Below are 24,210 nucleotides of genomic sequence, written 5' to 3'. Positions count from 1 at the left end.
AACCTTTCTACCTTTCTACCACATTACTATAATCCTACCTACTACATACAACAAAATACGCCTATATTTATTAGGTACATATCCCCCCACCAAAAACACCGAACGCATTGTTCGACTTTCGATATTTCTAAAACGGCCTTTGTCCCCCGTGTCTCGTGCTTAACCGCCGCCGCTACCATCACCACTTTCCTATGGCCCAACTCGAAACGACTACGTGCAACTCGATAATATATAGGAAATCAAATTGGGGGTTGGGCAGAGGTAGTTAGTTAATATATATACATAGATCTTAGACCATCTTAGGTACTTTAAGCCGTCTGCGGGAAGGCCCCTTGAATGGCCAACCCAAGGCTCAGGACCCCCTCCTCCAGCACACATGCTACCGATCCCACCGATATACCTCCCGTCCCCGTCGTAGCTGTTTCCCTTCTACAGCCCCGCGTCGCCGTCGCTCTCGGCGTACCTAAGCGTTGGCATCATACTCTCTCCGCTTGTCGTCTACTCTCTATCGTCCCTCCTATACTCTGGGGCCTTCGATACGCCTTGCGTTTCCTCCTTGCCGATCTGTTACGCTTGTCCGAGCAAGACCATGGCCATAATGTTAGTCTTTCCTCCTTGAGGTTGACCGAGACGGCATTAGCTGTTATATGGGTATGTTGCTTCTGCTAGCTACGGACTTGTCTTATGTTCCTGTTACATCGTTTCTGTTGTGCTGACCCGGTTAACCAGTGCTACGCCTCTGCATATCTCGCCTTCTTTTTCACCGACTGCCTCATGTCACGCTGGCTCATCAACTACACGCCTCAAGCGACAGTTGTGCGCCTCTTCACTATTAGCTGCGCCTTCGCCTACCTGACCTCGTGGATCGTATACCTAGCTGGTGGTTCTCAAGACCCTGGTCTGCTGCTGCCAGCCTGGATCGGGATAGCCACCATCTTAACCCTCTGCTACCACTTCACCCAGCGCAAGATTAAGATACGGAAGGAAACCTTTGCTAGTATCAGCGTCTTTTCCATAGCAAGCTTTATTAGCATGGTTGCCTTACTATTACATTCCCATACGACCAGAGCTGGATATCAGAACGTCCCGATAGTTGGCATAACCAAGCGAGCATGTCAAATCGGAGCATACATCATTTTCCGCATTGTAGGCCTTACTGGGGACTTGGACGGTTTATGATATAGGACATCGACTTCCTAATGTTTTGTTCACGTTGTTGCAGCTTAATGCCGTCGAAAAACGTTAACTAAGCTACACTTATATTAACCTATCAGGATGCATAAATGTGTCTAGCCTAGTCACCGACTTTAGCAATGGGATGCTCCGAGAAGCTTGATGTTTTTACTTTAAGAGAAGCGATTTCGAGCCCGATAAGTGTACTCCAGGATAGAAGACAAATATATTTTAACCTTGGGCAGATTAACTATAGTTTTTCTTTTGGCTGTCTGTAGCTGCATTTAGATGATAATTCAGCTTGCGTATATATTCCCCCTAGCCATACGGGCTTTGTTTGTTCCTAGGCGGAAATTAGATATTTGCGTTTAGATCGCTGGTGGGAAATAGAATTTGTTCTTCAATAATATATGCCTAATGAAGTTATCTACACTGTTCGACATTATTTAACATAAGATCCTAACTTAGGAGAATGGGATGTTTCGATTCCGAAAAGTTCTAGGAATGCCCACCAAGTTTGGTCTACTCTGATGCTTCTCGAGAGGTTACCCTGACTCCTGCTCTGTATTTCTTAGTACAACTACTAGGTATATTGCAAGGCCAATTGGTGTGTTATTCATAGTTTACCCCCTTTTTTTGGAATCAGGGAAGGGATTTGATAATGAAATGTACTAGGATATTGAAGTGACTAGGAGGGTGGAATGGGCTGAGATAAAAATTCACCAACGTCGGAAATCGTTCTGTTAACACTATTTGCGCATATGCAGTCGAGTATAATCGGTTTACCTCCGTCTTCATTGATACTAAGTACAATCTCAACGAGCCGCTGTATGAGTGTATGTAATAGTATATGTGGTAGTGTAAAAAGGAGAAAGAGAAAGAAAAGGGGTAGTATTATCTATAACATCGTTGGCTGTCTCATTTTGGTGTGTTACGTCTATGTATGTTTTACGGCCTCCATAAAGTACTTTATCAAGGTTCCAAGCCGAAAGGGGGCCGAAACCGGTGACTGGTACCACAGCTGGCTCAGTATAATCTTGGCAGATATCAACGTCGGACACTGTCTAGGAGGGGCAGCTCTTGAGATAGAGACTTGAGTAACACCTATCATCCTCGTCTGTCCTACGATCCATTAGGATATGGCAACGATCCGACCCCGAACCGATCATGACATTCCAGCATGTCTTCAAGTGCTTAATGTCGTCTATAAAGATAGCGGGTATCCCGTACAGGGAGTTGGTGATCCGGCACAGTTCTTCAACAAATATGAGACTACTTGGGTTGCTGAGGTTGGCGGGACTGTCGTGGGACATATCGCCCTCGCAGAAGGTGCCGCAGGGAACGTTGCAGTGGACTTGTGGCAGAAGCAACATCCTGAAGATGTCCATATTGCAGTTATAGGAAGGCTCTTCGTTCACCCTGATAATCGCAAGGGCGGCACAGCCAGCAAGCTCATTAGCACCGCTGTAGAGGAAGCACGGGGGAGAGGACAGCGGCTGCTCATGTTTGCCTTGATCAAAGATCAGGATGCTATTCGCTTGTATCGGAAGCTGGGATGGCAGTATTTCGGCAACACCGTGTATAATTGGGGGGAAGGCAATGGTATGGATGCGGAGTGCTTTGCAAGCCCAATGTCGTGAAGCTCTAGGGTTGGATGCTATGGCTTGTTAGCATCCTGGTTGCTCAAGGATAGTATCATGGTGTGTTGTATGGAATAAGGGGGTGCTTTCCGGGATGAACAGATCAAACTTTCCCTTCATTTTCTAGCCATGGGCATTTATTATTATCGTACTTGTCTACTAATAGTCCTCCATATGAAGCGAGATGTTTCCTAGATGTACATTGTAAGCTGGCTAGCTCGTCCAAATACAACTTCGTACTATCTCTCACTCCAAGTCCCAGTCCGTATATATTTCTTCAAATTAGATCATATTGGAAATGCTGTGGGATTCTTGTTGTTGCGATCCTCTCCTCTTGTACCTAGATATACCTCATATACCTATGTACCAGGCTCTAATGGCAGGTAAAGACATGTAGATATTAGTATTCAATCAATATTGTGCACGGACTAATAGGGCGGTGTGATAAATACACCTTATGATTATGTACAACCGCTTGTTACTTCGCTCTTGCTTATTTGACTCTTGATTGCTCGGCTCCTGCTTACTCGACCTTTGGTTATTCGGTTATTGTTATTCAATTGTTGATAATAGAGAAGCTCCGACCAGAAGCTCCGACCACCAGAAGCTCCGACCATCACAGGGACGCGACTTACTCTTCACTCTTTGTACTATCGTAGTCCCTTCTTGCTTCTTGACTAGCAACCCTAAGGTTCCTACAACTGCAGGAGCGCCCTCAATTCTTTTTTATTTATTTATTTAAGCACCCCGGTTCCTTCAAAGTTGCCTCTCAATATACCTACTCTTCATCCCAACTTTTAACAATCCACAACCCTTTCATCCTCTAAATAAACCTATCATCTTCTACATTAACCTATCATCTTCTTACCCATATTAAGGGGAAACACCTAGGGTGAAAACTTCAGCCGCTTGCGACACCTTCACCATGCTGTCGCGTCGCATCAATGATAAACTCCTGTACACCTTGGAGTTTACCTACAATAGTAAGTTTAATACAATATATTCCTTTGAGCCATCACTGACTTCCACCAGCTCCCTCATTAATCACTCTTATCCCACGACACAAAACCTACTTCCATACCTATCATTGTCTACCCTCATCAATGGCATATACCTTAGTACGCCTAATATATACCTAACAGTCCAACTATAGTAGGTCTCTTTCCCAACTTCTTTTACTTCTGCCCTGTTCTCTGCTTTCTTTTGACTAGTTCTTATTGCCGCCTGACCTATGTGCCGCTTCTAACATTACACACTTCTTGCCCACCTATTTCCATTACTTAGCCCTTTTCAATATTGCTCACACCAACAACACAATGAATGTTTTTTTCTTTCGCTAAATTTGCTAATGTCCTTGTTCTAGACAGCATGCCCATGCCGCAGTTGAGCAATGCTGGATTTTAAGCAACAATACCTACCTAAGTGGTTTCTCTAATATATTCGCCTCCTCTAAAGCCACCCACACAGGTAAGTAGAGGAATCACTTTATAGAACCCCTATAGAATATTAATTGCTAACATAGAATTCCCAGGGCTCTCCAAAATGGAGAAAATTTCGATGGTGGTGTCAAATATGGTGGCGCCAGTTGGCATATACACTTCGTGATTATGATCACACACTCCTTGTGGTTCCAATGGAGGTTCCAACCAAGTAAGTTCTTTCATAATATATTAGCACATGATAACCCTGTTCTTATCTTCATACTTCGCCATTCGTGTCTTCTGCCCCCATCTCGTGTGTTTACAGTGGTTATTCATCAATTGGAATAGTGATAGCATACACATTTCCTAAAATTATAACTGACCTTTACTCTTCTTTCAACGTCTAGGACCTAAACTACACGCCCTATATTATGCTACTAGAATCAGTTATTTCTCTAACCGACGAAGAAACCCTCCACGCCATGCTAAGGTACTTCAACCAACTTAGGATTGCAGTATCTATAAAAGATACAATAACCCCCTGGAGGCTATCGATATTGTTAAAGGACAACACAACGCGACTGTCCAGATAACCCCCGGGACTTCAATTTCACATAACTAAAGTGACCTTTGAGGAGCACATACCAAATGTTTGGTTCACATTCCATTTAATGTGGGCAATGCAAGGAATGGAAGACCTATATACACTTAATTTCATGGCCGCGGACGTCAACGTCCCCAGGCGTGAACAAGAAGTGGTCCGGAGCTGATAAGGAGCATGCCTCCAAGCGCCAGAAGGTTCGAAGGACAAAGAACCTTCATCCGCCACCATGGCGGGACAGAGCCTCGCAACTCAACTAATACGCCTCAAATTACCACATTATCACCTTTAATCGCCAAATTAATCACCAACTAACTCAACATATAAAAATTAATTCCTGTCAAAAAGGGTGTATTACTATGAAAAGAGTAAGGAAAAAGCTATCAAAAGTACAAGCAACACAACTAGCATATTAGCCACTGATTCTGATTCGATCATTATGATGTTGGCCGTGTGGAAATGGAAAATGAACTAAAGTACAAAAGACAAAAGGACAAGTATGGCCAACTGGCCCATGCTAGATAGACTTAATCTATCCTAGTCCATGTCTTGAAATGAATCGAAGAAGAAAAAAGATGGCGGAAAAAGGGGGGGAGAAGAAGAGACCAGAGACAAGGTTGTGGGATATTTTTCAGTTGATGGCTGATCAAGCGCCACCTGAATCCCTATTAACAACTCGTTTGCCTAATGTCGATGAGTATCAAAGCAAAAAGATTGCAATAACTTCAGTTTATGTCCTGAGTTACCACAAAAAGCAATAATGCAAAGCTTTCGGATCTTCGAAGTTTCTTTGTGCACAATGCCCGGAATACATGGTTGAGTTGGCGAAGTGACATGTTCAAGAGTTCTCGGATCGTGTTCGGATGGCACCAAGTCGTTGCATAATTCCAGAGCTGTGCTTGGTGGGAGTGGCCGCATCTTCACCACCATCGTCGTTGTGACCAGCACCGGAAGCACCAGAAGCACCGGGAGCACCGGGAGCACCGGGAGCACCCTGGGCAGTTCCCATGGGAGAGGGAGAGTATCCACCGCCGTAATACATGGCTGCGAAGTTGGGGTCCTGGAGATAGGGGGTCATCCAAGAGTAGGGTGTGTGATAGTACGAAGCCAAGGGGCTCAGCATTCCCGGAGTGGCTTGCGGAGTTGCTGGAAAGGTCTCAGTGCCAGCCGGAGGGTTCGCCTGGTACGAAGGTCCGCCATAGGACGACGGGGTCGAATAGTTCTGATCTGCGAGAGGCGCCATGCCATAGGCGCTGCCTTGAGGCACCTGAGAAGAAGGTGCAGGAGAAGGCGTGGCAGTATCTACCGCAACAGTGTGCGACGGGGTCGCGGGTTCGGAGGGCAGATTAGCCATGGACTGCTTCTGGCCCTCAATGTGCTCGCTACGAACAGGGGTGTTGGCAGCACTAGAGAGCATGGTTCTAGACTGCATGTGACGAATACCCTGGGGCTCTCGGCTAGCTTTACGCTCTACGCGAAGCACACATCCACGCATAACCCTTCCGTTCTACAACATAAAAGTCAGTCAACTAGAACCAAGAGGTGCATAGATTCGTGATCTGATAGAGAGCTTACCAAGTGCTTTACGGCAAGATCCGCCATGTCAGGGCGGGCAAACTCAACGAAACCAAAAGCGATAGGAGCCTGACGGCCTGAGAGTGAGTCCGGTTAGCATCAGTCTCTCCTTAGAAATGAAGGGCTACGAACCAGTTCGGCCATCCTTCTGGACGATTTGCACCTTCTCAACGTCGCCCACCTCACTAGCCAATCTGGTAAGAAGCTCTTCGACATCAAAATCATCTACCGGAAGGCCGCCAACATAGATGGAGCGGCGGTCGATCTCATACCGCTGGAGCCAAGCTTCATCAGGATCGATCTTGGGGGCCTGCATTGATTTCTTGAGATCATAGGCGATGACACGGTACAAAGGATGATGACGGTATGCCTGGAGCTCTGTTAGCGGACCGCGGACATACAACATGGCTAAAGCAGAAGGTCACATACAGAAATGACATCTCTGCTAGGATCAAAGTTGGTGAACTCAACCAACACGCCACCCTTGATTCGCATAGCTTCCTGTATTTGAGGGTGAAGTTCCTCGCACTTGCTGAAGGGGCCAAAACCGCTTAGATGAATACGGGCCTCATCAAGCGTGACATCATCACCAAGAACATTGTAGATGACAAAGCTACCTAGGTGCTGGTCAGTATTGACATACTTCTATTGCTGATAAGGAGGGTTTTGCTTACGGTTCGCCTTCACCATCTCGGTGCGGCAAGGGCGGCCTTCGATCAGGATTCCACGGCCCTGAGTCACCGCATTGTGAGCATCCTCATCTTTCTGGTCTCTTAGTTAGCTAAGTCCGGAGTTCAGGATTAGTTTCCAACAACACTTACAGTATACTGGCAGAATGCAAACGGCATGTTTCGTTGATCACGACGGATCTTCACGAAAACGATACCGAACTTGCTGAAAGCTCGGGTCAATTCCACCTCAAGACGTGCGTCTCGGATGAATTCAGGAAGGCTGGTTATAAGGTTAGGTCTTAATTACCTCCAGTCAGGGATAGGATCTATGGGCACGTACTTGGCAACGAACACACATGCCGTCGCGGGGTAAAAGGCCTGGGCATCAACGCCAGCGACCTGGGCCCTGTTGCCCACATCAGAAGCGCGAGTGCGCAGCATGGGGACCGGCTGCATAGTGGGAATGACACCCTGCATAGTTGAGCCGAGCATGTTCAGAGGGGCCGTGGCCGCGACCTGAGTGTTGGGGCGAACAGGAGATTCAAATACATCTCCATCGTCGGATACCTTGCCAATCTGGAAGCGAGCATCATTCCTTTAACAGAATCAGTCAGCTAGTTGAGTTTAACAAGCATGAACCAAAAAGACTTACTGCTCATCAAGGTTTGAACGCTTCTGCGTGAGAAGGGGCGAGTCGTGACCGTTATGGACAGGGCTCTGCTGGTGGCTATTGAGATGGAGTTAGTAGTTATGGACCGATAAGCTATTCCATTCCTAAGGGAGAACTCACATGGACGACTTAGGAGAGTCGTCAAGAGTAAGGTTGCCAAGGTCTACATCAAGGCGCACACCTCCACCTCCACCTCCACCTACAGTAAAGCGTCAGCGTAACCACCTTTACTACAAGAGTGTGGGATTGTTCAGCAAGTCACAAAAGAAAACTGTCACTTACCTTGGTCAGATTTGGAAGTCGGCGACTCCAGGACGACGCGAGGCGCCTTAGTGCCAAGAATGGCGGACTGCTTCTTATGAAGAGTTGACATCCTGAGAGGGTTCATCGGATGTCGCTATTGCAGGTTGCGATAAGTTCCTATCTCAACCTATAAGAATGAGCATCAGTTGGTACAAAACCAAGCCAGTTGTAACAACGAGGCTAAGCAAATCGAAGTAACATGCGCCGCGTCTTGATGGTGTGTAATGATAAGACCACAAGAAACAAAAATGAAGACGAAGTGGTCACGTTGCCATTTGATGGCAAGAGACGAAGATGAAGGAGAACCAAGAAAAGCGCTGGTGCCTCAAGCAGCAGAGGATATGCGTCTGTGGAACACGACGAAGACTTCTAAGTCTGCGGGTGGAAAGGGGGTAGATGTTTGATGACCCAGGAGAAGACAACACAATTTCGGTGATTACAACGACGGATTGAGGTGAAAAGACTGCGACTGCGCGACGAATCTTTTATTGGGAGATGCGGTGATGAATGGGGAATAGATGATGATGGACGATGGAAGGGATGAACTTACTAGCGAGGCTTCTCGAGATGCAGTCGACAAAATTGGTGCAAGATGAAGAACTGCTTTGTGTGTCTGGCAGGGTCAGCATGCATTTGCGAGAAGGGAAGGATAAGTTGTCGGGACAGCACGAGATGTTAAGATCACTTGAACTGGAGTTGGGGATGATGCATCTGGTGTTCCGTATATGGCGAGACGCTAGGGCAACAAAAGGACTGTGGCGACGACGAAGACTTGGGAACAAGAGAAATGGACTTACCGAGGCAGAAGTGCAAGTGTTTGCAGTTACTAATCGGAGATGTAATGGAGATGTGATGGTATGACGGACGAAGGCCAATGTTCAAAAGTTGTTGCTGCAGACGAAGCGGCGTTAGTTGGTAAAGGTGGGGTGGGATGGGAAAGGACGGCAAGGTATGGGACATGCAAGTTGCAGGTTGACAGTGAATGGATCTGGGGAGAAATACTTACTACCAGATTGGAGCTTTGGCCAATACTCAAGTCGCGTTGCAGCAACAGGACTTAAGTACGCGAGTTCTTAGACTGAAGTATCAGCAGGGCGCGTCTCACGTCGATGCCAGAGTATCAATATCTCTAGCTTGTCAAGATATCGTTCCAACTGTGTAACTAGATGTTAGATGTTAGAGCTGAACTGCAATATTCAAGTTGCCTCCCTATAATTATTTTCTTCGCATCAAGTCCGCACCACTTGATGGTAAGTATGGCTAGGGGATATCTTCAGCAGGCGAAGAATAATCTGGGCACTCACCTAATGACTCCAAATGCCAATGGAGAGAGTTGAATCAAGAGTTGTAAACGAAAGTTGTGGCAAGAGATGATAGATGTAGATGAGATGTGGATGGATGTTGTAGACGAAATTGTAAAGAGAGCTGTGTGGGTGACCAAATAAAGAGTGACACGAGATTAGAACAGGTTAAGTAAGACTAGGGAAGAAGGAGTGTTTTGTAGGACTAGAGAAAGGTTGGGGGGGATTGGTGATTTTAAATAGTTTGCGCCGGCAACGTTGTATATCTACCACAATTACGTTTAATCAAGAAGGAGGCCAATACTTGGTACTTATGTATTATTAGAGGTATTCCTCCAGAACAAGTGAATTAAATATCAGCTGAGGCATGTACAGGAATTGTGGCCCCGAGTATTTCCTACGGAAGGAGCAGAAGCACTATGTGTATCACCTCAAGGGGGAAAAGGGGGGCCCGCAACTTCCTACCCCGGAATTGTACTTGATAAACCCACCTTGTACGTACATATTATACTCATACATGTAAGTACCATAAGTATGTTTGCCCCCTCATGGAGTACATTATCTTATATGTGAGTAATCAGTTCTTGAAATTTGGTTGAGATGTTCTCGAGGCAGGCCCCAGTTTGGTTAGTCCGAATATACTATACCATTTATATGCGCTTGCTATCTCAAAACTACAAGCCAAACATTTTGCAGCCTATCAAAGCTGATCGATTGATATAGACGGTCCCTACAGCTGCCTAGTATTTATATTATTGAGGATCTGTAAGGCAGATTCCATAATTCACTGCTTCACGTCTCAGTACAATCATTGCATGAACATCCTAATTGGGTAATGGGATACTGATTCAAATTCAAAGGGAGGACCTTCCTCGAATTGGGGAATCATGTACCTGCTCAGTATGTATTTTTACTTGATTTATTTTTCCTTCTTCGTGTAATTGGACGATCTGGATCAAATCAAAATCAGAGCTTGTTATTTCCTAGTTAGTGTTATTCCATGTGAATCCGTGGATATCCCTTTGTGTACAATCAACCAAGATCAATGCATAAGCTCTTGTCAATATCTAGAATCAGTTCACTGCCAGTCATAGAAATTTGTATGGGCCCGATTTATCGACCAATCTGGGCTAAGCTATTCAAAATATTCACTTAACAAACTGTGATTACCGTTTTTTACATGCCATGACTCATGGTACAAACTCGAGTACAAATCACGAATTAATCAGTATTAATATCCTAATCATGATTCTAACCTTTAAAGTGAATGGCATTTATCAAACATTCTATGAATTTTTGGTAGTTAATGATTTTTGATCAGTTTCGACTTGGGTAAATTTATTTAATTTTGATCTTGACCTCTAAGAAATGGAATCTACCGTGTCATTTAGGTTGGTACCATGCTCTCATATGGATCCCCAAAAGATACTAGATCGTAGAAGAGGCAGTAATAATCGACAAGAATGATGATCCCTGGTGTAGCTGATCATAAAGTTCAGGGGATGAATATGCCCATGTGAAAATACCCTACGGTGACAGTGTATTGCAATTTGGAAGTATTTAACTCATATAAATCAGTAACATGAAGTCGAGGGCCGTATATACAAGGTATGTTTCCGAATAGGATGACATTGGTCTCTCTACTGTTAATCTGTAGCATTTATTGTCCAACTGTGTTGGATATGTGACCCTTTGCCGTTTAGGTGCTTCGGAGGCAACTGGCTTAATTAATTAGTAGCTACCAGAAAGCTTGTGTTAGGGCAGATCAGACCTCGGATTAGGCACCGGTAGGAAATGTTAAAATGATGAATTGGCCTGGAAAATTCTGGTACATATGGCTTTGTTAACTAGAGACAGACATTTGCCTACGACACTTTTTTTTTAGCGGCGTGAATAGAATAGTAATAGAACTGTTACTATTAACAGGGTAATAAAAAAGGGAAACTACACATCCTAACTGGATAGATACATCCGGAGTTATTTTTTGTCTCAGAAATGGGTTCTGGTGTTGCAGAAATTCCGTTGTAGCTCATATGGAGACTGATCAGTTGCAGGAAACAAGCAGGTTGATGTTATTGTAAATATGAACTCCTAATGCGTCTTGTAACTTACAGTATAGGAAATAAGGTATGATACATTTTGATAAAATAGAGAAATTAAGTATTGAACATTCCTAGTCATCTTATGTTTACTTACGTAGAACGCTCTTCCTCGGCTACAAAGTTTCCTTGCATTATCTTAAATGTTCCATAAATTATCTAAGATCTTGGTGGTAAATACTGGAGGCAGCCCTGCGGGCTGCACAATATGCCCGAGTTTACATAATTGCGCATGTGCCAGATACTGCCCATTGAGTTACTTTCCTATTTGGGCCATGGAAAAAATTCGACACAATAACCCCTCGTAAACTCGGGCATTTTGAGGACATGTTGCTAAATTTCTTAAAAAGTAAATAGAACAACCTAACATGGGTATTCAGTACAGACCCGTTATTTACCTACTCATGAAAATACCATTTTCCTAGGGTTGTATTAGTTGGGTTATGTATTAGTCTTTGGAAGATAAACGCAGCAGGTAGCTAGACGCACATGATGTATCAAAATAAAATCGCATTACTACTGGTTAAATCGTCATTTTGTAGTTTGGCTTACTAGACAGGTGATATCTGGGGCCTTACAGGAACTTGAATTGCAGGCATAATTGACATGTGAGAATATATACGCCATTTCAAATGTCATTAATTCCACTGGATCCTATTAAAGGGGCTCCATCACAGCAGATCAGATGAAGACTTCAGGACTGAATGCCAATACACTGCTCGATACCCCATTCCACGAAAATCAACTTGAAAGACGCGAATTGCTCGAGAGGGCAACGATTAGCAGTATTGTAAACTTTTACTGGATGGATATAAATATGTGATAGTATACAATTATTAAGGCTAGTAAGGTTCCGTTCTTCCAACAGCGGAGCCCGGCTAGGTGGCAACGCTGTTTGAGATGTTAAACATACTATGGAAACTATGCAATATTCGACCTCGAACTAATAGTACAGGGAATTAGCCCCGAAGCCGATCCGGCTGAACGAGAGAGGTACTCGTGCTAATGAACCCAGCAAAGGGACCAGCGGAGCTACTAAAGAAGGGATTCTCATATTTGGGCGACTCTAGACACGATTCCTTGACTTGCCAGTGAAGTAAATTAGTTTTCTATTCTATTTATTATACCTAATATCCGCACTAAGTAGGGAGATATCATGATATTTTCTGAAAGCTTGAGTATCCTGGAACGTGATTTCCAAGTATCAGACATGAGCACGTTTCTTACCCACGTAAAAGGCCGGCAATATCACAATGTAGAGTCTCCTAAGGCTATCCGGTAATAGAATTCGCACCGGTCTGATTCGCAGAGACGCTTAAAGACATCCACCATAGGCGTCGTGTCTATTCTCCTGCGTGGTGTATTATTAGAAAAAAAAAATATAAGACAGAAAGGCGCTTACGTCGTGTATACTGCAGATGGCGCGTCCCCTTATACTGGCGGCTAATTCCAGTCAGCATAGGTGATCCCGGGAAATTGACACATATTTTTCTATTTAAGCGAAGAAGACCTCAACATGTAATTAATATCCCCGCAATCCGTTCTCAGCCTGAGGTGGCATATATCTATGCCACGTTTTGCTGCAGGGGATATCTGCCAGTTTTGCGAGATCTGCCGATGAATTGAGACCTACTGGTTCGACTAAATCCAATATACCAAAGTCATACTTCATAGATCGTCTATAGAGAAAATAGAATATATGGAGCCATGATCTAGGGCTGGAAAACTTTCCCTTGCTCCATTCACGGCTCCGGCCTGAGGAGTTTACCTTTAACTTGCTCGTATTCGATGGAGATGTCTATTGATATATGATGTATATTACCTTCTCATCTTTGGTATGTAACCTCAAGCGAACTAGCTATCTTGTTCGGGAGGGAGGGGGGTCGACCTAGGGTAGTCTGTTAAAATATAGATCACTTAAATGATACCCGCTGCCGCCATCATGGATTGAGCTCGAGCCTCGTGTCTAGTTAGGAGACCTAGGATTCCATGATGTCTTTTGCTTCAATCTCCAGGTTTGGATTCTTCGCAACTCTGTTGCTCGTGGTAGCTGAGTCGTTTGCTCAGGCACGCCGCCTATCGGAGCTCCAGATGAGGTTCTTGAACAGCTCAACACAGGCGAAGCCTTCATATGATTATGTGATCGTCGGAGCAGGAACTGCCGGCTTGGCAGTAGCAGATCGTTTGACAGCGGATGGGAAAAGTGAGTCTCAGCGGGATCCAACGTTGAACTACTTTGCGTACTAATATCTTAACGTTAGCTACCGTTTTGGTCATTGAAAATGGCAAAGTAGGTGGGTTACACCATGATAAAGAATTCGATATTGAATGGGCCTACTGACACTTAAGCATTAAGTCGACTCTCCTAGAATTAACCAAGTTTTCTCTGGTACTGCTGCCATGGGCCCGACTTGGTCGTACCAGATCAACTCGGTTCCTCAAGTCAACCTACAGAACCGGAGCAGAGCGGTTATAGCTGGCAACTTAGTTGGCGGTAGCTCGGCGATTAATGCAATGATGACCTTTCGAGGGACGTCAGAAGATTACGACCGATGGGGTAGTTTCTTCAGTAATAGCTCTACTTGGTCTTGGGATGGCCTTCTACCTTATTTAAAGAAGGTAAAGTTTTCCGTGTACCTCATAATGATGTTTTAGCTAATCAATCAAGGGTCTTACTTTTGTGCCCCCTGACCCTGCCGTGGCGAAATCTGTGAACCTCACGTTTGACACTTCATTCTGGGGTAACGGTTCCAACGTATACGTAGGATGGCCATTCTTCCAGTGGCCCGGTTTAAGTAAGCGACTTTCCCTGCCCGTTTTAATATTGCCTACTGACACAAGATTTAGCTACGCAAATGGAGGCCTTTAGAGACATACCTGGTGTTGAGTTCCCCCCTGACAGTGGTGCAGGCAGGGCAGGTGTTTACTGTTTTCCGACTTTCATGGACCCTAAAAAAGTTCAAAGGTCATACGCTAGGACTGGACATTACGATGTCGTTACCCAGTCTCATGTGACGAAAGTTCTTCTCGAAGAGGGGACTGCCACGGGAGTTGTTTTCCGACAAAAGAATGGCAATGCTACCACCCTCACCACAGTCAAGGCCAATCGTGAGGTTATACTTTCTGCGGGCGCGATTCACTCTCCCCAACCGTTGCAGCGCAGTGGGATTGGGCCTGGCTTAAATACGATCGTTAACCTACCTGGCGTCGGCCAAAACTTCCAGGATCACCCAATGCTACTCATGAGCATTGTCCGTGAGTAATCCCTAAGATTATAAGTATTCGAAGAAGCTGATTGAGAGCCTTTCTAGTCCGGAACTTTACGACTCACCCGAGCCCATTGGATATGTTTGGTGGGAACAAGAATTTCACTGACTGGGCACAGGAGTTATGGAGAGCCAACAAGACTGGTAAGTCACTATGTACGAGATATAGGGGACCCCGGACTTATTTTTGACGTATTTTAGGACCATACTCGATGGGTATTGGCAATGCTGCTGCATGGCTAGGCATGCCTGTAATTCTCCTGAGAGGTTCGAAAGCATAGCATCTAAGCTGGAGAATCAAGACCATGCTGCTCAGCTACCCCCGGATACCGACCCAACAGTTGTTGCTGGTAGGTTATTTGAACACTCTATGTTAAGGGACAGGAAAAAAAGACCATAAATGAATAGAAGAGACTAACATCGATAAATAGGGTATAGCGCGCAAATGAAGAAGATGGCGGCGTCAATCCGTTCCTCAAACACGGCTTTCTAGTAAGTGACCACTTTCACTGCCCCTATACTATGTCTAGATACATGGCATGCGCCAAAGTATTTTATGTGCTTTGAACTTGCTTCTCAACTTCAACACTTCCGCATATGATAATGGTAACTCACCATATATTCTCTAGCAACCACGTCCTAACTGGAGCCGGATCTTCGGGCACGTTGGTAGATTTGCATCCACTCAGTCGCGGCACAGTGAACATCAACACCACAGACCCATTCAACATAGAACCCATAGTTGACTATAGGGCCCTTACCAATCCTGTCGATCTCGACATCATGATCGAGATGCTCCGATTCACCAAGCGATATTTCTTCGAGACAAGACTAAAGGAGCTTCCCCCCAGGCAGGTACAGCCGCCCGACTACGTTAACGAGCCCGAATATTTAGCCGGCTTCTTGACGCAGAACCTTAGTCCTTCCGAGTTCCACCCCTCGGGGCACCTACGCCATGATGCCAAGAGAACTTGGAGGCGTGGTTGACGAGAGCCTGAAGGTGTACGATGTGAAGAATCTGAGGGTCGTCGATGCTAGTATCATGCCTACATTACCTGGAGCCAACACTTGCCAGAGTGTCTATGCCATTGCTGGGAAGGTAAGCGACGCCCGGTGTGTACGAAGATATCTACTATTAACGCTTCGCAGGCAGTCGACCTCATCAACGCTGATTCGTAACTTGAGCGGGTACCGGATATGGATCTAGTGGCGAGTACTATGTAAATTCTAAGCACTATATGAGAGAAAGTTGAATAATCATATTATTTATATCTTAGCGTACATTACGCGAGGCCCGGGGGCGGATGTGCGTATGTAGCGTTTCATGAAATATGATGGTATCGTAAGAACTCGTATTTGTTCATTTATGTCTTTGAATCTCTCATCCTCGCATCTCACTCATCATTCCATTGCGGGACAGTATTCGTATGGCAACTTGGTAAAAGGTTAAGGCTATGGAAGTTAAGAACAATTGAAATGGGGTATAATATAGATCCATAGCATGAAGCTGATCTATCTGGAGACAATAGACACACATGATTTGGAGCTCTCCATGTGGACTCATGTAGTAGTGCCAATCGATCTGTGAGTCGTGGTTAGGGCGGTATCATGAAACCGTAATCATTATCGTAGTTCGTTTCTTTAAGAAGCCCGTATAGCCATATAACCTCTACAAGCCTGTATTTGCTTCCCCTGATATGCCTCCTCTCATACATCATTCTGTGATGTTAATACAATAGAAGACTTGACAGAAACCTCAAAACGCCCGACGCCCGTTAAACGATAGAACCGTGATGGTACTTCAGCTCTCTATTTCCAACACTTGTTTCAATCCTGTTTCTGCAGATCTAAACCAGCGTCCCCGCTCCTCTAGATCATCTTGTACACCACCAAGGGCAGCTTCCTTCCGTCTCCGCGCCTCCTTTGCAGCAGTCTTGCTATTCTGCCTCTTTGTCTCGAGGGGCTGCAGCTCAGCTTGCAATCGATCCAGTTCCTTCTTTTTCCTTGGGACTTGGCTTTGTAGTTGTTCTAATTGCCTGTCCAATTCAGCTTTTCGTAGCTTTTTTGACTCGACCAGGTCTAAGGTCTTGGCCAGAGGCAGATTCAGCTCGGGGTTTGGATTTGATCCTGTTTTCTGCGTCTTCTTTAACTCTGCAACTGCATTCTCGAGGTCTTCAATCTTGCGCGGAAGCTCTTCTAACTTGACCGTCTCGACTTTGATTTTCTCATATTTTCGACTTAGGTCCCTCGCTTTCCCCTCAAGTTCGGTGACCATGGATGCGACCTCGGTTTTTAAGGCCTTTAACGTAGCCTTTGCCTCTAGATTCTCCTTCTCAAGATCCAAGTTTTCCTGGGGGCTAACGATAAGAGGTGGATCGCCCACGATAGCTCGGATGAACTTCTCCTTGGAGACTTGCTCTACATAACTAAAGCGCAACTTGGCGAATAGTTCTCGGTAGTGTGTTAAATCTGCTTCAAGAGAGGATGGTGTAGTTGCATCAAGGGATGAATTAGAGACATCAGATGTTCGCTGATGAGCATCCTGTAGGTGTGTGACCGCAGCCGATATAGGTTCACTGAGCTTTAAGATGGTGATGTCCTGCTTAGCACTAAGTGTCTGTAACCTAGCCAAGACATCCTCGGCTGAGGGAGGCGCCATTGTGGTGAACGGGTTCGTCGCGTGCCTTCTTGAGTAGACTGGCTCGGGTTCCTATATCTAGTGGTACTAGTAAGTTTGAAGTTTTTGTTACTCAAGTAGTTTAGGTACCTAGGTAGTTAGTACCTAGTTGATGTAAATAATCAGATTTCAACGCATCAGATGTCGTCTTGTGTATTTACTTTCGTCCAAGAAAGGAAAGGTGGGACGTGGATAGTTGGCGTAGTGAGTAGTGAGACCCTACAATTGATAAGAGATAAAGGATAAGGGTGCTGGACAAACAGGCAAGTAGGACATGGGTTTTAATTCTTTTTCTGGTAGTTTGGCGCGCTGGCAAGTTCCTTTAATAGATGGGGACGCGGACCCACTTGTCTAACATGTATGTAGGTAGGTATACCTATGCTGTCCATTTAACTTTGAACCATTCACCCCGCTGACTAGCATCGTACATCGCTGCGCTGATTTAACGATCTTATGAACCCTTAGCGATATTCAACTTATTCCTCTTAGATTCCCTTAAGCAACCGAAAATGCCCCCCGAAGACTTACTAACAGACGACCAAGTCGCTGAGCTTCTGGTTAAGGAAGCCCAGGACTGCTCTCTGAGATATTCTGCGATGGGTCTGGATGCATTCAAATCTAATAAGTAAGCGCCTAGTCTACCTAATGCATAAATTCACTGTTGTGTCACCAGAGTCTCTGCTCCTCCATCTTCTCTATCCTTAGTAGCAAGTAGCTAACAGCTATACCCTCTAGGCGTCCTGCAAATCAACCTAAACCTAACACCCGATTCCTCAACAATATCATTCGCGACACCAATAGCCATAATCGAGCCCTTCTTGCCAAAGAAAGCGCCGAGTCTAGGGCAAAACTTCGTGACCTCGAAGATGCGGAAGATAAGAAGCGGAGGGAAGAAGAGCGGAGATTGCGCAAGAGCAAGCCCGGACCCAGCGACACCCGAAAGCGTATGCTAGGTGATATCGCTGCCATTCTCGGAGGATCGTCTAAGAGGCGTAGGACTGAAATAACCGAGGCTTCTACCAGCCATACTTCAGACCCAGCGGCGCCTCATGCTGAGGGTGATAGAAACGTGAGAAGAGAAAAAAGTCGAAAGGATCTTTCGAGGGAACGCGATAGAAGTTCACACCGAACCCATCGCCGAGATGAGGGGAGACGAGAAGACCGGCGCGAGCACAGGGCACGTTCGCCACGGCGCGAAAGCCATCACCACCAATCAAGGACCTCAAAGCGCACCCAGCGTCAATCCTCCCCGGACTCGTCTGATTCGGATCCTTTAGACGATATCATTGGCCCTGCGCCAGCTAAAAACCCTACCGTTCATCGACGAGGACGGGGAGCTAACGCCGCCACGTCTGGGATAGACGGCCGTTTCGCTCTCGATTACGATCCAAGCAAAGACGTTACGCCCGAGCAGGAAGATGCAGATGACTGGGACAATGCGGTAGAAGCGTTTCGTGATCGACAAAAGTGGAAACAACAAGGAGCGGACAGACTACGGTCTGCAGGCTTTACTGAAGAACAGATCAAGAAGTGGGAAAAGGGTGATACTAAAGACGAAAGCGACGTACAATGGACCAAGGCTGGTGGTTTGAGAGAGTGGGACCGCGGCAAAGTGGTTAGTAAGGACGGCACTGTGACCTTGGCAACAGACACCGAATAGCAGATGGCGTCGATGGACTTGCGCATGGTTCGAAAGCATCACAAAAAGCGTATCAACTTGGGTTTCATTCGTCCTTCCTTTAGCGGCGTACGGAAGATATCATTACATAGTTGCATATCACGGCACCGCATAGCATAGCATATCATAGCATAGTACGGCGTAACGAGGCATGGCATGGCGTTGATGGCATATCCCACGTGGTGTCACAGGACTGACTTATTCAGTAGGATGTTTGACTTGGAAATGTGATGAGCTAGGACGACTTTGTTTTAATACACTATACGCTACTCATCTCCCCACCTCTTGAAGGGTTGCTATATTAACTTACGGATTAGATAGGCAACCCCTCACTCGGGTTCAAAGCACGCACCTTAGTAGTTTCAGCTCAAAGATAAGTTGAAAGTCTGATCCGTGATAAGAAACGGGGGAACAGACACTTACCCAGGACTCGGATCATAGAAGCGTTTACGATTCGAAGTCATAGTTATTCTTACAATGTAGGTAAATAAATGTCCACCTGGCTGTGTAAGTAGAATTGCCGAAACAGGTAGTGTTTCTAACTTTAAACGAATCAGATCTCGCTACAGCTCGTATATAGACATTCTTCTAAAAGAGGAGCAGTGAGTTTGGCAATGAGAAGAGACCGCAATTAAACATACGACTAATGTTTTCCCGTGTGCGGACTATGCTGTAAACGGACTAATTCACGTAAGTTAATAGTTTACACTATACATTACTTCGGAATTGTGAACTTTGAGGTCGGATCTCTTTCAATATAAATTCTTACATAAGATAGGTATATTCAACGAAATATTCGGTGTACAAATTTGGGGGACTTGGCTCGTTTTTTTACAGTTTATAGTGGCTATTCGAAAACTAAATAATGGTGAGAAAGGGGATTGGTATATTTAAGATCTCGGAGCATAGTATTCTGAATGATATCCCAATCTAATCACTGCACGAAGATGCTTTGGAGTTTATACAAGATAAGAGCCCGGGAGAAAACTTTGTATGTAAGAAGCACCCAGATCATGCAATAGGATATGCGGCTAGTAGACTTCAATTTGTGTAGGTGGGCATGAAGGTTTAATGTAAAGATACCCGTGAGTTTACCGGATTCTCGATCTTGAGATTGTGAAGTGCAATAGCGATATGCTGATCTCGACTAGATTGCTAAAAATGGGTTCGTCCGGTATTGAAAAGGGACCGAGAAGGATATAAAATTGCTATTGCGTGTTTGCTCGTGTGATCGATGAGATCATTTCTTTCCCCTTGCGAAACATTCGGTATAGTCCACCCACCTTCTCGGCTGTTTCCAAGAGAAGTGATTTGGCTCCGAGTCATCATTTAGGTTCTATATAAGGGACCATGTAGGTCGCGTCGGTAATGACCATCAGATCAAACGCACATGCTCAAGCTTGGCCGGGTTGAAAGATAAAAAATAGGAAAAGGGGATCGCGTTGCTTTTAATGTTCGCGCTAGTCCGTCAAAATTGTGACGCAAGCACGCGCTTACTCTCCCCAACTAACCTAATGTAGCAATCAAGCCAACTCAGAAATCTAGCTCTAAGCCCCGCTAGAGTATGCTTGGGTGGCCCCATGTTAAAATGCGCCCACTCTAGACCCTGCCACCCTGACATCCTGACCTCACCATTAACCTTTCGCAGTTCCAGTTAGGTAATTACGTCCCACCACTGTTGAATGTATCTGTGCATCTGTTGCATCTAAGTACAACAATGCCGTCAACTCCGCAGTTGCGCATCCTAATCCTTCCTATTATTACTATCATCATCGTTGCCGCCCAGGTCTAGTTCTAAGTCTTCTTCATCCTAGTTTTAAAAGGGCCTTTTGCCTTTTTGAGGTCTCTTGGATTTTATAGATTTTCCCTTTGATCCTGCTCTATCTCTATCTTGTGCTTCCTTTTTCCGTGGTCTTGTTATTCTATCGTCCCCCACTTCGTTCTATTCGGACTCGACTTATCTTGAATACGCTTCATGCCCCCTCGGCGATACTAGCTTCTATTATTACGCTTACTAGTTACGAATGGTCAACTACAAAATTGGGCAGCTGAATTACCAGCTACGTTAATAAACAGTTTCGTGCGGTCTTCTACATCACCGCAAACATGCGACCACCAAGAATCGTCATCCTCGTCCTCTTCTTCGCTGCTTGCCTCTTCCTCGTATGTCGCGCTGTCACGTCCGCCGGCCGCCCCGCCCCCGTCATATCTTCCCAGCCAGTGCAGAAGTCTGGCTTCGTCGGCTTTAGATCTCTCTTCTCTTTCACGACGCCTTTCACCCTTTTCCCGCCAAACGCTATTATAACCATAGCCGATGACAACAGCACCTCATTCGCAGCAAGGCCTGCCGCTTTTGGACCTCCATTACCAACAAACGGCTTGAACGGTCAGCTGTGGATCGGTAGTGGCTTTACCGAGGAATCTACGCAAGATGGAGAGGGCGAAGGTGAATTGGGATGCAGTGATGTGCCCGGCTGGGATGATGGTACCTCGAATGCCGTCTTGAAGCCATCCGTAAAGGAGATTCAAAATAAATTCAAGCCCGCCATTGCTGTCGAGAAGAATAAGAACCAGAAACGAGATAATTCCAAAGGTCCCTTAGTCGACCGAACCGCTACCTCCAAGTCCGAATCTAAATCTAAGGTTAAGCCTATGGACGACGGAACCGATGACTATCTCCACCAGAAACTTGACAAGTCAACCACGTCGCAGAGTGATGCGCTTGGTTCTTCAAGCTCGGGGCATGCGGATATCCAATCAATACAAGAGGGAGCTGAGATTGCCGGCAAGATAGTCTTGTTAAGTCGTGGTGGGTGCGGATTTCTCGAGAAAGTGAAGTGGGCCCAACGACGAGGTGCTATTGCTTTAATTGTTGGAGACAATCAGAGAGGTGGACCATTAATACAGATGTACGCCCACGGGGACACGTCCAACGTTACCACCCCTTCCATCTTTACGTCTCGTACGACCGCCTATCTGCTCTCGCTCATGATGCAACCCGGGAGCTTCATCGAAGACATAATTGACGAGAACGGCAAACCCTCTTTGAAAGTACAGCAATCTGAGAAGGCCCGAAAGAACAGGAGGGCAAGACAAGCCGCCTCGCCGGCGCAGTCCATCAAACCCAATCCTAAATCTAAAAGCGCAAAAACGCCAATAAGTAAAAGGCCCTCATCGCCAGGTGATGGACTGTCAAACTCAGGATCTAGCTGGATCAAGAGGATTTTTAGCTGGGGTTCTAATTCCAATTATAATTTGGCATCAAGCGGCAGCCGTCCGCCTAGCAGTGGCCAGCTCGACTGGGTGCTGGTTGAGGACTTTTCGGATGAAAAGGACAAGATCATAAAGAGCAATCTTGAGCGCGCATCAAAGGCTAGACTAGACGGTGCCTCAAAGTCAAAATCCAAGCAAAGCCCGAACGATAATTTTCAGATAGGCGTAGAAGACTGGCGTGACCCAGACCTAGTTGGATCTTCCGACCAAGATGATGAACTACAAGATTCGGTAGGAATAAGGAACAAGCAGGCAAAATCAAATTTGGGGTCTAGTCAAGCCTCAAAGCAACACGGCAACGGGAAAACTAAGGGTAGAATTACCCCCAACAGTGGACAGTATGCCGCAGGTCGTATGCCCGCAAAGGGGTCCGATGCTATCGGGTCTACCAATAGCAAGATATTTGCTCCATCTAACGGTGGTCTTATTTCTAAGATATTCGGGGATGATGACAGAGCGGACTTCGCCAAAATTGAGGCCCAATCTAAGCCAACTAATACGGCCAATGATGGGAAGCTCGTTCCTAATCCTGGGGGCTCTCTCCCTGATGCTGATGAACGGGAAGGCCTTTGGGTCATCATTACCCCCTCAAGTGGTGCCAGTCCTTTTTTTGACACACTCCTAGTTCTAGTCATCAGTCCACTTATTACACTCACAGTAGTCTATGCCCTACTCATTCTACGAGCACGCATCAGACGAAGAAGATGGAGGGCGCCAAAATCAGTAGTTGAACGACTCCCGGTACGTACGTATCATACAGTAGCGTCCACATCAAGTCGGACGTCCAGAGTCCCATCGCCTACTAGTTCGTCGCCGACAACACCGTTGCTCCAGAGTCAACATAGTCCGTCGAGGTCTAGACCGCGATCGCGGACTACTACTAGTGTGCCATCAGCTAGCGACCTTCTACAAGTTGAATCTTCCTCGCCAATACCTAAACCCCCCTCACGCCCAGAGCATGAGAAACGTAATGGACAACACACAAGCCAGTGGAAGAAGTATATGGGCCGGCAAGTCGAGTGCGTCGTATGCCTAGAGGAATATGTCGACGGTGTCAGCCAAGTTATGAGTCTACCTTGCGGGCACGAGTTCCACGTAGACTGCATGTAAGTTTACCCTTTATAAGTTTTTAAGATACAACTAATATAGGATAGAACACCATGGTTGATAACACGACGGCGAACATGTCCCATTTGCAAGGGCGATGTTGTCCGGTCTCTAGCTCGTGGGATGTCATCCAGCCCTCGATATGAACCATACCAGGATGATAGTGACGAAGATGTTGAAGTGCAAGCAACGAGTTCTTCATCTCCTGATGATCCTATCGGACAAGCGGATAATTCCGACGTAGAGCAAGGCGCGCCAATATTACACCACCCACATCAGGAGAGTTGGTTCAGCACACTGAGAAATAGCATGCGAAATGGGCTTCTATCTTGGCCTAGGCAAGCACCAGAAGAAACAGAAAACCAAGGCAGGGAATAGGTTTTCTCACCTGTACGATCTGCTTCTACATGATACCATCGGCGTTCGGTCACTACAGCGACATGATTTTAATATACTGGTTACGGTCTGGCAAAGCATTAGGGAATAAGGTTAATTGTTAGGGACAGCACTACCACGCTGGTAGGCACACGAGACCTTCGGAACTCTTCTATAGGAGTTATTCTAGTTTTGTGAGAGGCGAGCAAGCATGTATTACATGCTAGCATTTACGGGTTTAGTCCATGGATTGTGGATTATTAGGTTGTAGAGACCGCATCATTACTAGCCTACGGGCTTGGATGAGGATTGTTATACCCTGTGTAGTCACTACATGGCTATGGTAAATACAAGTTTGACTCGCTGTCTTTTTTGTACCA

At 45.7% G+C, this 24,210-nt stretch overlaps 7 protein-coding genes across 7 annotated transcripts; 5 read left to right on the top strand and 2 right to left on the bottom strand.

Annotated features, from left to right (window-relative positions):
* The first annotated feature begins 250 nt into the window (after positions 1-250).
* On the top strand, positions 251-1,497 carry F4817DRAFT_57479 (N-glycosylation protein-domain-containing protein). The gene is made up of 2 exons (XM_049307654.1): positions 251-651; positions 730-1,497. The coding sequence occupies exons 1-2, from the start codon at positions 337-339 to the stop codon at positions 1,177-1,179; spliced, it is 765 nt and encodes a 254-aa protein (XP_049160604.1). The 5' UTR covers positions 251-336; the 3' UTR covers positions 1,180-1,497.
* Positions 1,498-2,312: 815 nt separating this feature from the next.
* On the top strand, positions 2,313-2,813 carry F4817DRAFT_357818 (putative acetyltransferase; the record flags this gene model as incomplete). Its single annotated transcript, XM_049305958.1, has 1 exon — positions 2,313-2,813. The coding sequence occupies one exon, from the start codon at positions 2,313-2,315 to the stop codon at positions 2,811-2,813; it is 501 nt and encodes a 166-aa protein (XP_049160603.1).
* A 2,860-nt stretch (positions 2,814-5,673) lies between these two features.
* Positions 5,674-8,124, bottom strand: F4817DRAFT_314503 (uncharacterized protein; the record flags this gene model as incomplete). Its single annotated transcript, XM_049300411.1, has 10 exons — positions 5,674-6,342; positions 6,411-6,487; positions 6,543-6,780; positions 6,840-7,027; positions 7,085-7,175; positions 7,232-7,361; positions 7,422-7,676; positions 7,734-7,808; positions 7,872-7,950; positions 8,034-8,124. The coding sequence occupies 10 exons, from the start codon at positions 8,122-8,124 to the stop codon at positions 5,674-5,676; spliced, it is 1,893 nt and encodes a 630-aa protein (XP_049160602.1).
* A 5,322-nt stretch (positions 8,125-13,446) lies between these two features.
* Positions 13,447-15,899, top strand: F4817DRAFT_314502 (putative GMC oxidoreductase; the record flags this gene model as incomplete). The annotated part of the gene is made up of 11 exons (XM_049300410.1): positions 13,447-13,657; positions 13,716-13,748; positions 13,811-14,073; positions 14,123-14,249; positions 14,302-14,709; positions 14,766-14,864; positions 14,922-14,987; positions 15,152-15,212; positions 15,350-15,639; positions 15,698-15,819; positions 15,870-15,899. The coding sequence occupies 11 exons, from the start codon at positions 13,447-13,449 to the stop codon at positions 15,897-15,899; spliced, it is 1,710 nt and encodes a 569-aa protein (XP_049160601.1).
* A 118-nt stretch (positions 15,900-16,017) lies between these two features.
* On the bottom strand, positions 16,018-17,704 carry F4817DRAFT_333252 (uncharacterized protein). The gene is made up of 2 exons (XM_049302735.1): positions 17,503-17,704; positions 16,018-17,436 (listed from the first exon to the last, which is right to left on the bottom strand). Exon 2 carries the CDS (start codon positions 17,377-17,379, stop codon positions 16,522-16,524), a length of 858 nt encoding a protein of 285 aa, XP_049160600.1. The 5' UTR covers positions 17,380-17,436; positions 17,503-17,704; the 3' UTR covers positions 16,018-16,521.
* An 8-nt stretch (positions 17,705-17,712) lies between these two features.
* On the top strand, positions 17,713-19,704 carry F4817DRAFT_57341 (uncharacterized protein). Its single transcript, XM_049307653.1, has 2 exons — positions 17,713-18,022; positions 18,133-19,704. The coding sequence occupies exons 1-2, from the start codon at positions 17,907-17,909 to the stop codon at positions 19,055-19,057; spliced, it is 1,041 nt and encodes a 346-aa protein (XP_049160599.1). The 5' UTR covers positions 17,713-17,906; the 3' UTR covers positions 19,058-19,704.
* A 1,320-nt stretch (positions 19,705-21,024) lies between these two features.
* On the top strand, positions 21,025-24,072 carry F4817DRAFT_57327 (uncharacterized protein). The gene is made up of 2 exons (XM_049307652.1): positions 21,025-23,454; positions 23,503-24,072. Exons 1-2 carry the CDS (start codon positions 21,182-21,184, stop codon positions 23,831-23,833), a joined length of 2,604 nt encoding a protein of 867 aa, XP_049160598.1. The 5' UTR covers positions 21,025-21,181; the 3' UTR covers positions 23,834-24,072.
* The last annotated feature ends 138 nt before the right edge of the window (positions 24,073-24,210 follow it).

The sequence above is a fragment of the Daldinia loculata genome, assembly GCF_022478755.1.
Source record: "Daldinia loculata strain CBS 113971 unplaced genomic scaffold F4817scaffold_15, whole genome shotgun sequence".
In the NCBI taxonomy this organism is placed as follows: domain Eukaryota; kingdom Fungi; phylum Ascomycota; class Sordariomycetes; order Xylariales; family Hypoxylaceae; genus Daldinia; species Daldinia loculata.
This window is presented reverse-complemented; position numbering and strand designations above follow the sequence as displayed.